Source organism: Adiantum capillus-veneris, chromosome 16, assembly GCF_014529385.1.
Source record: "Adiantum capillus-veneris isolate H3 chromosome 16, ASM1452938v2, whole genome shotgun sequence".
NCBI lineage: Eukaryota > Viridiplantae > Streptophyta > Polypodiopsida > Polypodiales > Pteridaceae > Adiantum > Adiantum capillus-veneris.
Genome location: NC_140946.1, coordinates 90,601,856 through 90,616,794, shown reverse-complemented (window position 1 = coordinate 90,616,794; position 14,939 = coordinate 90,601,856). Strand labels below are relative to the sequence as shown.

Here is a 14,939-nt window from a genome sequence, read left to right as displayed (position 1 = left end):
CCCTGAAAGCGGCAAAGTTTGTACTTTCATTCATTAGATTCGGTGCAGGTCCCACGCCATGTGGTACCAGTTCTGCTTTTCTATCTGCCTTTTCTGCCACATTCCTCGGCTACTCTCGAACTCTCAGACCTGTCGTCGTCTTTATCATTCTGTTCTTTCTGTGCCTTATCAGGGCACTTCGCGGAGATATGTCCATATTCCCCGCATCCAAAGCACTTCCCCTCTCTGATGAAGCGAGCTCTCTCCTCAGGAGTAAGCTTGGGTCGTGCATCCCTTTTTTTTTCTCTGGGTTGCTCTTTTTCATTCTACTTTCATTCCCAGAGTCTGTTCGGCTCGTTGTGTCATGGCCTCATCTGTGGGGTAGGTCAGACTGCCAGAATGAATGGCAAAGCCCCGCTTCGCATGACTCATCAACTCCTGAATAGAAGCTGACTTTTGTTCCAAGCAGTGATCTCGGATCTCTGTAGGTAGACCCAAGGTAAACCGCTCAATCTGTTCGCTGAACGAGATCTTCTTGAATGAAGAGGCGGGTAGAAAAGAGTTCCAGAATCTTTCACAATAAGCATTGATTGTATCTTTCTTGGTCATCCGAAGATGGTTCCAAGCAGCTCCTACATCTCGTTCATATTCTTGCATCAACCAAGAAGAAATAAAAAGCTTCTTAAATTTCAGCCATTTAACTGGCGCACTCTTGTTTAAAAGAAGCGTGGACCACCAAGTATGAGCATTCCCCTTAAGGTAAGAGGTAGCTCTCCGAATCTTGGAGTGCTCTGAATAGCGTCCTCCCGTGAAAGCGATGTCAAACTGCCGTATAAAAGACAAAGCCTTCGAGGCATCTGAGTATCCTGAAAAAGTATCAAACTTGATCGAGTGGCCACCTTCCTTAAACTCTCGGACTTTCTTGCTTTCATCTTCGAGAAAGTCATACTAGTTGGCTTTGTAAAAATTCTTCTTGTTCGCATAAAACTTTCCGTCATCGGAATCTGAGCTGTCTGTAGACGAGTCCTCAGAAGAACTGTCAGTCTCTGGGCGAGATGTAGCCTTCTTCTTGCCCTTTCCGAAGCTTTGTTTCTTGCTTCGCTTTTTCCCTTTTCTGTCTTCTTCGCTCGAATCTGAAGAGCTAGAAGAACTGTCAGAAGAAGAAGAAGAAGAACTGGGTACTCCTTCAAATCGAACACGCTTCTTCTGTTTCTTTGCCTTGTCAAAAGTCGACCGACGACCCAAATATCCCAGGAAGTCAATACCTTTCTTCTGCTTTTTGCCGTGGTTTTTGTCTTTCTTTTGCACGTCGAAAAGCTGAGCAATCCGTGCATCAACCACGTTCTCCAGTTCCTTCTCAGTATATTTCTTGGAGGCAAAAGGTTTCTTGAGAGCGGGTTTCGGGAGTGATGTTGTGGTTCTCTGCCACTCCATCTGCACCTCTTCCAAAGAGGTCTGGTTCATATATTTTTCCATCTTCGGGTCCTTGGCAAAATTGAGCATCATCTTTGTTACATCGCCAATCAACTGGCGACACTCCATCTCTCGCCGCTCCGCCTAAGTAGGCCAAGGCGGGCCGTACTCTTTGCCGGAATCTTCCTTGTGATCCCTGCCCGCATCTCCAAATGCAGAGGGACTCGACTCATTATTGCCTGAAGCCATAAGTGCCACGGAAAAAAAAATTCGGGGATCGGATTTCCCGTAGAAGAGAAATCGGCCGTGCTCTGATACCACTGTAACAGACTTGGACACACCAAGTCAAGAATCAACCGCGACAGCACCAAATAACCACTTCAAAACAATTCACAGATCACAATAGATTTGCACTGGCCCAACGGAGTTCCGTGCCTAGAGATATTGGCCCCAAAGACTGGCGCCCCTTTCGGTATTTCTTTTTGTATTAATCAATCATCAAAGTACAAGAGAGCGGTTAGGATTTCACTCTCAGACTCTGCGTCCAAATGCTCTGAGAAGTGAGGCCCTCACCACTAATTTAAAGGTTACAAGGGATGCCCAAAAGCAGAGCCCCAAAAGCTTTTAAAATCAAAAGCATCAGTTCTATCTCTCTTAGAGAGTCTTTTCTCTTTTTTTATAAAAAAAAGCAAGATTCGTGTCGCTCATCATTTTCAAAAAAAAAAAATTATTTTTTATTTTTTTTCAACCTCCGCGATTTCCGGAAGTTAGGGTTTCTGGCAGAAATTAGGGTTTGCAGGAATTTTAGGGTTTCTGTTGTCCGCCACGTAATCACTTTGTGACAATATCCTTCCCGGAATGACTGGATTTCATGGCTATAGTTCTGGATTGACGTTCATGGATATTTTCTGGATTCTAAAGAATCTCGAGCATTCCGCTCCTTGGATTCTCTACGTTTTTGAGCATCATGCTCTTGTCGCCTTTCAGAGAATCCCAAGCCTTGTGTCGACTTCTTGCAGAGAGAAAAAAAATTTCCAACTCTGCGAGCTTTTCCTTGCAGGACTTAGGGTTCCGCCTGCTTACTTCTCTCTTGGCTTGTCATGGCTTCTTCCCGTATCTTCCCAGAGTCGTCCTCCTTTACAGAGAAAGAGAGGAGACCATGCTCTGATACCACTGTCACAAACGGGCATATAAAATATACTCAGATAAATAGAATTTATCTCTTATTATTGAAGTCAAAGGATATAGAGAGAAATAGATAGAGAGAGAGAGAGAGAGAGAGAGTGAGAAGATCGACACAGTACTGGGGACCAGAAGATGGGCTGGTCCCCCCCCTTAAAGAGAATTCTTTATTAGGGAGAATCTTTTTACAAGCACAAGAACCGGAGAAAACCCCTCCATTCTAAATCTCTGACTCGATGGTCGTTCCTTCCCGTAAGGGAAATCCGAGAGACAAGCTCTCAATCCTTTTTCCGTCTGTACTCGGAGTTGAGACTCCGCAGACAATTTCCGAATTCCGTTTCCGGAATTCCCAAGCGTAGGCCGAAGCCTTCTCGCTTCTCCTTCGCGATGAAGTACCTGCAAACACACACGCAAACACACGACAACAATTCGTATGGCGAATCCATAATAGGTACCTGTCGCTCTTGCGCGAGAAAAGCGACTTCCGTGCTTCGTAGTCTCGCGATCTCTCGCGTCTTCTGGCAGCAGAGTCTTCTCTTGCTGGCGCTGGCAACCTCCCTTCGGTGAGGGCATGTGGTGCTTTTATAGCTCCTTCACCACGGCACGAATAGCTGCTCGCGGAGAGATCGCGGCCGTTCTTTTTTTTTTTTTTTTTTTTCCCCTGTTCTACCCGAAATAGGGAGAGAGAATTCGTTGGCTGGTTTTGTTGCTTTATTTTCTAAGTGGCTACCCACTTATTAAGTGGACGGTCGGCATATTTTTAAAATTGGTATGAACCTGCCCAAAAACTCAATAAAACCTTATAAGTTAAAATCAATGCTTTCACAGCACTTCCCAGGCGTCCCTAGATACAACCACATGCACGAATGCAATGCAAACATAGATTCCTCACGGGAAAGCGTTTGCTCTTCCCGGAAAACTCGTTCAAATTTTCCGCTTTTTAAGAAAAGCTTCTCAAAACCCATCTTTATTCTTGTGCTTGCGTCTTTACGCGTATTCCTCTTTCCGGTTCGGATTTCCTCTCGACTATGGATATCCCCTTTCCGATGCACCCGTCACCCACCTTGTGACGCATCAGGAATACCCATCACCTCGTCCTTTCCTACCGAACTTACGATACAATCCCCTTCACGATGCTCTATGTCACCCATCCTATGACGCATCAGAGATGTCCGTTCCCGGATGGTCAGATACTTCTTCCCGATGCTCCCTATCACCCATCCGATGTGACGCATCAAAAGTACACGTTCCTGGTGGCCTTACAGATATTCTCGTTCACAGTGCTATCGTCATTACTTTGAATGACGCACTAGGAATACTATGTACTCGGATGTCTCCAGTGAGAAAAACCCTCTCACTTAAAATTCCAATAATTCATTTAGAATTATTTTTCCTGGTGTTCCAAGTGAAAATCCTCTCACTTATAAATCCAATAATTCATTCAGAATTATTTTTCTGTAAGATAAACCCAATTTAGCAACACTCAGTGGTAAAGAAGGTACTAGTGGCTGGACATGGCTCTAGAGAGTCTGGTAATGGTGGTTGCCCAGGTACTGTATATAATGATGTTGCATACTGACCCCAAATCTCGGGAGAAGTAATCACTGGAGGAGGTGAGTGCTCGTGGAAGAGACGCCAGGCCTCACCTGAATCTTGACTCAAAAAGAGCTGATACAACTCACGTTCCATCTGGGCTAAAAAGGCCGGCTTGTTCCATCGCACTAAACGTCGGAGGGCAATCTGAGACTGTCTATATGTAATGACTCCAAGTATAAGCTCGCTCTAAATCTGAACTCTCATCTCTCTGCACTCCTCATCATACCAACTATTCTGAGGCATGTTCTCAGAACGTCTTCTCTGATCTGGTTGAGTGTGTGGGTATGCCTCTGCTGCTGCCCCATGCAAGATCTCCGTCAATAGAGTGGTGATCTCCTCCACGGTATATACAGGCTTGGCTGCCCACATCCGTCTGTAAATCTCCTCCACATAAACTGAGTCCGTCTCTGGTGTAAAAGTATACCGTGTGTGTGCAATCCTCCGTGGTGTCTGAGAGGCACTATACTGGAAAGAGACTGAAAAAGTCAGGAGAGCATGGTCCACTGCTACTCCAACAGGTCTAGGACCCACACTGAGATCCTGAATATTAGAGATGAAGCTCGGTGAAGCCATGACATAGTCCACTGTACTAGCCCCATGTCTGTGTGGAAAGCATGTGAATCCCCCAGACGAAGGAAAAATCTCTAGACCATTAAGTATGGCCAAACCATGCGTAGTCGTCATCTCCATGAGATATCTCCCATACTCTGTGTGCTCTCTATCCTGTGAGTGTCTGTCAAGCCCCATCTCCAATATATCCATCTCTCTAAGCATCTCCTCCAAGGTATCATAAACTACCGTTTGGGAGTTGGCCGTCCTGGCATTAAAGTCTCCCGAGAGAATGATATCTCCATCTCTAGAGAACTCCCATATGTCATCATCAAGTATAGAGAAAGGGGATTGCCCTCTAGGTGAGGTATAGACTGATGTGCTAGGGGGAAAGTAACATAGAGAGAGAGGCAAAACAGTAACCATAGAGTGCAGAGCAGTGTTCGAGAAAAATGTGTCTCAGCTTAATATTGTGCCGTTTTCAATTTCCAAAATGCCGGTTGAGGGCAAGGGGAAAAGGGAAATTCCACCCCAACATAGAAAAAAATATTGTGCAAAAACCTCTAAAAACAACGTAATTTTCTAGAATTTCCTCTTGGCAAATTCAAGGAAAGGAATTTTGTATGTTTGGAAAACTGATTTTTCCCGAACACTGGTGCAGAGTCTCTAGATGCTCATGATTAAAGATAGTCGATTGAGAATAAAAAATGGCACGCAAACTTTTAACTCCCAAAAAAAAGGTCAGAAATCCATTTCTCCGGAAACGGAACAGTGGGAAACAGCCGCACCGTTTCTTCAAGGAATTAACGGCGTTCTTTTTACTATGTCTTGATAGAATGCCTACCGTTGCAACCATACTAGTAAGGTGCGTTAGCTCCGTAATCCGTTGCACGCTCTATTTGTTCTCTCATCGCCCTCTTTAAATATCATACATTTTTGTGTTGCACATACCTTAGGCTACATGTTGGTGTTGCCGGATCCCCATCAAAGTGCAACGACAAACACTAAGCAGGTCACAATGACCATTGGCATTTGACAAGGACGCTAGGAATTTTGAGAGATGCAATATTTAGAGACTGCACTGTTATTGGACCTGTGAAATTGCGTCTTGGTGTGCGACCGAAGAGTCATCAGAATCAACGGTTGATGGCAGATATGTAAAATCTATTGGACTTCAGCAGCATTGGGCAACATCTTTGTATAAGGCTGCAGGCAGTGCCTTTTACAATTAGGGTGGATGTATTGCATACGTGGAAGTCGGTAGCATACCCTAGTTGCTTGGATCAGGACACCAAGTAGGGCTCCAACAAATATTTACATATTCTACGGTATTCAGCTGGCTGCCCAGCATGATCAGTTGGTACGTTTGGTGTGCAAGATGAAAACTACTATTGGGACAAGAGTCTAATAGCTATAAAACACCCACACAAGCATAAACTGTGTGACATAATCTTCCACGCTTGACATGGTCCTGAACGTTCTCTTTTTCTGGTTTATCTGGATTAATATTAGAATCAACCAGGATTATTCCTTTTCATTTCCATCAATAGTTCTAATCCAATCGTCCCTTGTTCTGCACATAAAACAATCCAGCTGCTATAGGAAAAACATTTCTCCTACCAACACGGTCTAGCAAGAGCTGTCCTGTCACAACAACTTGCTCAGAAATTGGTGTGTCCGAGAAAAAATCTGGGACTATCTTGCAACCTAAGCTCAAGTAAGAATCTACTTTCTTCTGTAAATCGACAAAATTTCATTATGTTGAATATAACACGTTGGTGCAAACATCCATCCTTGATTTGTGATAAGCCATGCTCGTGTGATGAGCCATAGTCCCAGTTCGTCATTATAAAAACTTTTCTGCTGGTCTCTACTACAAACATTAAAGAGATGAACATGTGGCCTGGAGTAAATAAAACAGAAACTATTTTAAGAACAGCAGTCCCTCACTTATTGGACCAACTTTTGAGAGACAAGATTCCCTATTGGGAAAGTAAAACCAAGAACAGAAGAAACTCAGAAAGTGGCTCTCACTTTGATACCATTATACCCGAGCCTTTCACCAAGCCCTCCAGCTACTAGTACAAATGCTGTTTTCCATGCCTCTTTCACACCTATTTCTTCATATTCAAGAAAGTTTTTCTCTCCAAAAGTTAAATGCTCCCCATCTGGTACCTGAAAAGAATAAATTAACAATCAGAGTTTCATTGTGGAGATAAAAAGAAAAGCTAGCAGTAGTTCTCGGCACTTCAACTACGAATAAGACAGAGGCTTGGCCTGCTGCTAGGGGGGGGATGGTGTTCTTGCCCATAAGGTTTTCTTTTCAGGTCTCTCAAATCCTACAAAGTCATGCGGACGCGGAGTACACCCAGTTCAAGCCGCCTACAAAGATTGTGGGATGTGCAGCTTCAAGCCCTCCATGAGGATTGTCTCATGAAAAGTCCAGAGGCTCAGAGGGGCTCATTTTGTGTGTTGTCGTGGTAGATTAAGACAAGAGGTGTAGCAATGCCTAGTAGGTGGGAGCAGTGACATTTTATCATCTATGCAAGATCTGTATTTGGTTATGTGGTCATCTGTTGCCCAACAAACATGAGACCTTCTGGTCGACCGCTGTTGCCACTGCAGGAGTCCAGGGCGGTGTATGTATGACCATTGCACAAATGCTTTTCTCCCCGATTATATCTCATCTTGGTGCTTCGATACTCTCTTATGCTAATGTGTTCTTGTATTTTGGGATATATCTTATAAAATAATAGAAAGAAGGCCAAAACTGTAACCCTTCGTAAGAACTACATTTAATGCTCTACCATTGGGGGAGAGAGGCCCACTTGTTGGTTCAGGGTCATCTTATAGAGACATCCAAATTCATCTATTGCTGCTTAAGGCGCTCAAGGATTGCTTATCAATAAATGCTCCTAGAGGCTTTCCCTATGTCCTCTGTAATCCTAATAAATCAACCCATTATTCCCAGTAGAATATGTCTAATAAACAGACACCTTTAAGCTTTTCAAAGGCAGAATTCTACTCTTTAAGGAGCAACTAAATTTCCTATTATAAAACCAAGGCCCCAGCTGTAGAAAATACAGATCAAGCTTTGGAAGGAACCGTGGGTATGTATCCCGCAAAAGGATTCCTTCCAGCTTTAGAGTCTGCAAGTAAAGCTTTTGCATTTTGAATGTATGCCTCCAGTCCTCCAGGATAGTTTGCATCAAGTCTCTCTACCTGTTTTCAAGAAAGCACCAAAAAAGGTTTACAACTTTGAATAGTGTACTTTGCTTACCCACCAACAAGCAAAAAGCATTACAATAAAAGTTTTAATTGGTATTTGTCGCAAACCTGAGAAAAAAAATTCATCTTCTTTACATCATCCACACCCGAATCTGGCCAATCTGCAAAAAGATGTTGTTGTCCTTGTTTGATAAGCATGTCAGCAAGTAGTCTCTACAAACAAAAACAATGCAACTTGAGCTCTTGGCCAATAAGTAAATCTCTCTCTCCCTCTCTCTCTACTCCCTCGTGCTGCCCCCTCGCCCAGCCAGCCCCCCCCCCCCCCCCCTCACGCTGCCCTCTCTCTCGCTCTCCCTCGCGCTGCCCCCCCCCCCCCCCCCCCCCCCCCCCCCCCCCCGCCCAGCCACCCCCGTTGTGCCCTGCTGCCCCCTGCATTTTCTGCAGCCAGCCCCGCTGCCTCTGCATTTTCATTTTCTGCTTTGCCTTGTATCCCCCCCCCCCCCCCCCCCCCCCCCCGGCGGGCAGGTACAGGTCCAGCAATTTTCCAGCAGAGAATTCACACCTCAAGAAAATTCAGAAATTCAGATAGCATACCTTTTTGCAGATTTTGCAGAAATTGCAAGGGTAAAATGTATGCTTGATGCGGGAGACAATGTATGCATATTGTGGAAACATATGTGCGCTTAGTGGCTCTCGTTTTCCGGGCGGCGATTAAGCATGAGGAAGCACAGTGATAAAGCCGACCCCTTAGAGGATGCCATTCAAAAGTGCAAAGAGGAAACAACGGAGACCATTACCAAGATGAACCGCAATCTATTGGGCACAATAAAAATGCTCGAAGGACGCGTGTTGATCCAAGAAAGCAAGATAAATGCACTGGAAGATCGGGTGACCACTCGGGATGAAGAGATTGCGTCACTCAAGAAGGATCTCGCCAAAGCACGATCAAGAAACACACTGGAAGAGGGCGAATTGCAACCCTCAGTAATCGAAGAAATCAACACGATCAAGGAGCAAGTACGGGCCATCAAAGAGGGAGAAGAGCAACACAAAGAGATGACGACTTCTTGGGTAGATGTTCTTACAAAAACTCAACAGAAGGAGGATGAGGCCGAGAAATGGATCGAGGTTGCCAAGAAAGGAAAAGGCAAGGAGATAGCGTCCACGTCCACACCCACTATCATTAATCTGACACTAAAGGAGGAGCAAAGAAGACATATGCGCACTTTACATGTGAGAATTTGCGGTCTTAAAGACAAAGACAATGTGGACGAAGAGGTAAAAGAACTCATGGCCTTGATGGGGATTCATGAGCTGACGTACACGATAGCTTGGAGAGTGGGCAACATAAAGAGAAATGGAAGCAGTGGGGAAACCTCAAAACAAAGGGCACTCATCCTCCGTTTTCCCTCCATGGAAGCGAAGAAGACCTTCTTGAAGAAAAGGCCAACTCTTAAAGAGACGGGCATCTTTCTTGGAGATGATCTTACCCTCTCACAGATCGCTCATATGCAGGAGGTAATGCCGGAGATTAGAGCGGCAAGAGGAAAAGGCAAGATTGCCTTTTACCGAGATGGAAGAGTGGTAATACTGGAGCAACGCTCCACATGACGGTGCGAGACTTATGGGACCACACTCCAAGTTGCTGCCTGGAATTGTAATGGATCTATGCGTCTTGATGTGGGTGCTTTTGAGGATAGTTTTACTAGAAGAGACATCATCTTCTACTCTGAGCCACATCAGGCCCCTAGGCAATCCATGCCTCACATCAGTGGATACAAATGGGAGACGGCTTACAGACAGGAGACACGATCAGAGCACAGAGAACGGGGCTCAGGGGGAGTGGCAGTGTTATTTAGAGAGGATTTGCAACCATTGATACATAGAGGCCACAGGGGTGAGCAGGCTAGGTACATGTGGATGAGATTGAGAGCAGAGACAGGCAGATATCTTTACATTGCTATTTGCTACTTTCCCTGGCAGTCTATGCATCACCCAGAGGACAGTCCCCCTTTTCTATTTTGGATGATGACATATGGGAGTTCTCTAGAGATGGTGACATTATCATTCTAGGGGACTTCAACGCTAGGACTGCCCATCACCAAACAATGTTTTATGATACTTCAGAGGAGATGCTGAGAGAGCTAGATGTTGTAGAGACGGGCCTGTCCAGACTATCACAGGATGTGGAACATACTGAGTATGGGCGGCACCTGATAGACATGGGCACTACGCATGGACTGGCCATCTTGAATGGCCTACATAGATTTCTTGTTGCGGGAGGTTTCACATGCTTCCCACACAGACATGGAGCCAGCACAGTGGATCATGTCATGGCACAGCCAAGTCTCATCTGTAGTATCCAGGATCTCACAGTTGGGCCCAGACCGGTTGGGGTGGCAATGGATCATGCTCTTGTGTCGATGACCATCTCCTTCATATTCAGTGTAGTACACAGGCCACGGGTAGCAGCCCCTACTTGCTACACCTTCACACGGGAGACGGATTCGGTATACATAGACGGGATGTACAGACGCATATGCACTGAGGAACCAGGGCGACCTTTGGAGGAGCTTACTATTATACTGACACAAACATTACATGATGCAGCAGCAGAGGCATACCCACGCACCCATCCTAAGCAGAGACGCCGTTCAAAGAGCATGCCTCAGAACAGCTGGTATGATGAGGAATGCCGCCAAACTAGAGCTAGACTTCAGAGGGAGGTGCTTTTGGGGGACATCACTCATAGACAGTCACAGATTGACTTCTGACGCTTGGTGCGGCGGAAGAAGAGGGCATTTTTGGCTCGACTAGAGCAGGATCTATACCAGCTATTCTTGAGTCAGGACTCGAGTGAGGCGTGGCGGCTCTTTCATGAGCAGTCCCCCTCCCCCTCCCCTACCGTTACCTCTACAGAGACCTGGGGTCAGTACGCATCATCTTTGTACATAGTACCTGGACAGCCGCCCCTTCCCGACCCCCCCGATCCATGCCCACACACATGTTGTCACGTGACATCCAATCCTATGTGTCCGTTGGACAAGCTACAGCACGACAAGGGTTCAGTGAGTCAAGTCAAGTCTAGAATAGGAAGTGATCTGGCACTTTTGTGAGTCTGTTCGCAGACCATGCTTGCCCAGTCACTTAGTGTAGATGCATATCCTCTGGTTGCACACAGCATGATCATAAGCATTCCCATCTGAATCCTTCAGGGGAATTTTCTAGTGCATATAGCCTATATTACCTATTTTTGACATTTTTCACTTATTATTTTTAAGTGACTTTTGTTGGAAAGTAGGTAGGGCAAATTGAGTAAGTTTGTATATAAGCAAACCTAGACTAGCACTAATTGGTAGAAGAGGCAGCAGGAGCACCCGTGCTCAACAGGCAACTTCTCAAGCAAGAACCCCTTGGGGGCGATTTTCCCTCAAGCAGACTCCCTAGCATTTTCCATCCTCATCGCCTAGCTTCCAGACATTGGCGTTCTCAGCAGGATTCATCGCCATAAAACATCAGCCCTTGGCGTTTTTCATCAAGGTGATCATCGCCCACACAACCCCAGCATTGGCGTTTCCTGATCTCCATCATCGCCATTCAGTCCTAGCGTTTTCAGCACTACACAGCAGTAGAGAATCAGCGTTTTTCAACAGCCCAAAACAGCGTTTTTCAGCAGCAGAAATCAGCCCCAATTCAGCGTTTTTGATTTGCAGCAGATTTCAGCTTTGAGTGTTTTTGGACAGCAGATACATACCTTCAGTTTTCAGCCCTAGCGTCGGCCTCGTCACCCCGTCGACGACACCGACATAGTCTAGACTTGCATCAGTCACATGCATCCTCATTGTACCAGTTTGTGCAATCAATAGTAGACCACTCTCGCTGACGAGAGTGGGGCCTTCGGAGGAGGGTTTTACAACCGTCTTGGTGTCGTATTTCTCTTCTATCTCTATCTCTCAGTCTCATACACTTGCACGCACAGTGTCCATTCACTTTATTGTGATCATAGCACTCTCTCATTAAGACGGAAGGCTCTCCCTTCCATAAGAACAAAAGGAACCTTGAGCACAGTTTGGAGCACTCATCTTGAGCAAAGTTCAAATATTCATTCCGCTGCACCTAACACATGTGCTTTTTTCACCGCTGAGATGGTGAAGAAGCCATTGACAGGATGAGGACTAGGAGAGCATATGATCATGATGGCTTACTGGCTGAGCATTTCATGCATGCCAAAGATCTACTAGCAGAGCTTCTAACAGTTATGTTTAACCAAGCCATGTGTGAGTGTCACGATTGTGACTATATTAATAGCAATACATTTACTCCTAGTTGCAGATACGCAAAGTGCCATGCCAAGGAGGACCCCTTCGCTTGGATGGTCACACCCCTTCGCCCAAGAGACGTGCCTCTTCGCCAAAAGCAACACTCCTTCGACGACTGGTCACACCCCTTCGCTCTACGGGTGTGACTCTTCACCCAATGGTTGCAGCTCTTCGCTGAAAGGATGTGTCTTTACGTCTAAAGTCATGTCTCTTCACCAAGAGACGTGTCTTTTCATTTGTGTCTCTTCGTCTCATATATAAGGAGCCTATCAGTTTCAAGCAGTCAATCAATCAATTAAGTCATATTCCTGAGTTCAGTTCAAGTTTCTTAAGTCTTAATCGTGAGTTTAAGTACTTAATTAAGGATTAGCACCTAGAATCCTTACAGTGAGGGCTTGCCTGATACTTGGAGCCTATCTACGATTGTACCTATCTTCAAGTCAGGAGACCCTATGGAGCCTGGGAATTATCGCACTATCATGATTGGACACACACTGGCACGGTTGTACGCATCCATTCTTGAGCAGTAGTTGATTAGATGGGCAGAGAGAAAAGGAATGCGTGCAGCTGGGCAAGCAGGGTTCAAGAGAGGCCTTTCTACTCTTGACCATATCTTGACACTCAGGGCCATCATTGAGGAGGGTAGATCTCATGGGAGACAGATCTATTGTAGCTTTGTGGACTTCCGCAAAGCCTTTGACACAGTACCGAGAGCTAGATTGATGCGCAGATTACAGGAGATGGGAGTACCCACAAAGCTCATTTGGGGGATCATGGCATTGTACAGCTCAGTAGCAGGGCATGTACGCACCTTTGAGGGACTATCTACACCAGTTCACTCCACTATAGGGGTGAAGCAGGGCTGCCTGCTCTCTCCTACTCTATTCGGTATGTATGTGGATGAGGTTTCTGACTACATTGAGAGCGATGGTAATGGAGGTGCACAGTTGGCAGGGACATGGATTCCACTTTTGTTATATGTTGATGATATTGTGTTGATCTCCGAATCTCCGGAGGGGATGCAACGTCACTTGGATGCTTTGCATAGGTTTGCCCACGAAAGTGGTTTGTCTGTCAACCTTGGTAAAACCAAGGTTATGGTGTTTAAACAGTGGTCGCACTGATGGATGAGGGAGCATGGAGAAACCTCTCGTCTCTAGGATCTCGCGGCTCATTAGATCCAAGGCCTCAGTACCACGTGCCATTATCCGAGCAGAGCTAGCGGCCCCCCCACTAGTGGTTGAGGCACTCACCAGATCAGTCTCCTTCATACACCACCTGTGGGAACTACCTAGAGACAGATACGCCCGCCTTGCACTTGAGTCTTGACAGTTAGCCATGCAGGGAGATACAGCATGCTGGTATGGGGAGATGACATCATGGTTTCAGGCGCATGGGTTCAGCATAGACAGGTTGCTACCCTTCCAGTACTCATTGGATGCACCATCTTTCACTCTTACACAGTCCGAGATCACCACGCTCATCCGCCAAGACTTGACCCAACTAGACACCAAGAGGACATGGATACAGCCAGCATAAGAGCTGGGCACGAATATGTCTTTCTACAAAGAGCATCTTCTCCAGCTTACGGAGGATAGTTTTGTGACGAGACTCGGATACATGGACACCCACTTGTCTCATGGGATACGATGTGCTATTGGCCAATTACGCACATCTTCTCACCAGCTGCAAATTTGGGAGATACACCGGAGTACCAGCAGAGGCCAGGACATGCCCCTTGTGTGACATGGAGCCTGAGACAGAGTTGCACTACACATGCCTCTGCCCCGTCTACTACGAGATACAAGGCCGCTTACATTGCTTGTTTGGAGAGGGTTTTGGACCACTCTCTAGAGTCATGAGATATGAGGATCAGAGATGCCTGGGTTTGTTCTTGCTCGAGCTGTGCAAACACAGAGATAGCCTGATGAGTGGCGAGGCTAGCCAGTCTCAGAGACGGCGGATCACAGTTTTCTTTAGAGCAGACACTGGACAACCACAGGAGCTACTCCCACAGCAGAGCTCACACTCGTCTCACACCAGAGACACACTGATCGATCAAGCAATTGAGCTGGGGAAATCTAGGCCCCCACGACTGCGGAGGACTACAAAGCATCGGTGGAGGCTACATCAGAAGATTCAGAGCACTCTGGCTAGGCATGCACGACGCCCAGTCCGACTACTGACCATGGAGGAGATTGATGAGATCCGCCAACGACCGATGTTGGATCTCCTCTGATTTAGCTATCCCAGCCAGCTGCTCATTTTGCTTAGTTCACATCAACCAGCTTAGGATCCCATAGTATTTTTGTTTTGTTATGTCGTTGTTATTTTGTTACTCTGACTTTGTATCAAATCCACAACATTGTAACTTTCTGGTCTCATAGGTCACTTTGGCCTTTTGAAGACGTTAATATAACATTTCATTTTCATTTCTCCCTCCCTCCCTCCCTCTCTCTCTCTCTCTCTCTCTCTCTCTCTCTCTCTCTCTCTCTCTCTCTAATGTGCAGCGGAAGTAAATGGTGTAAGCTCAGGATGACTGATCAGTGAGTCCTCAAAGGATTTCTTTTATAGGTCCTTTAGCCATTTGCCTACCTACATTCCAACAAGGATAAATTAAAATTCACTTATTAATAAAATGCCTACTAAGAGGTGGTTCACGTGCAGTTTGGG

General features: G+C 45.9%; 1 protein-coding gene across 3 annotated transcripts in view; it reads right to left on the bottom strand.

Annotated features, from left to right (window-relative positions):
- Positions 1 to 14,939, bottom strand: part of USP (UDP-sugar pyrophosphorylase) — a 191,523-nt gene that overhangs the window by 132,864 nt on the left and 43,720 nt on the right. For 2 of the 3 annotated variants that reach the window (XM_086485288.1, XM_086485289.1), the window contains exons 2-4: positions 8,056 to 8,160; positions 7,825 to 7,941; positions 6,754 to 6,894 (exon numbers count right to left, since the gene is read on the bottom strand). In XM_086485288.1, the coding sequence (XP_086341414.1) occupies positions 6,754 to 6,894; positions 7,825 to 7,941; positions 8,056 to 8,160 (363 nt within the window). The remainder of the gene's footprint in view (positions 1 to 6,753; positions 6,895 to 7,824; positions 7,942 to 8,055; positions 8,161 to 14,939) is intronic. The other variant, XM_086485290.1, reaches the window with a different exon arrangement.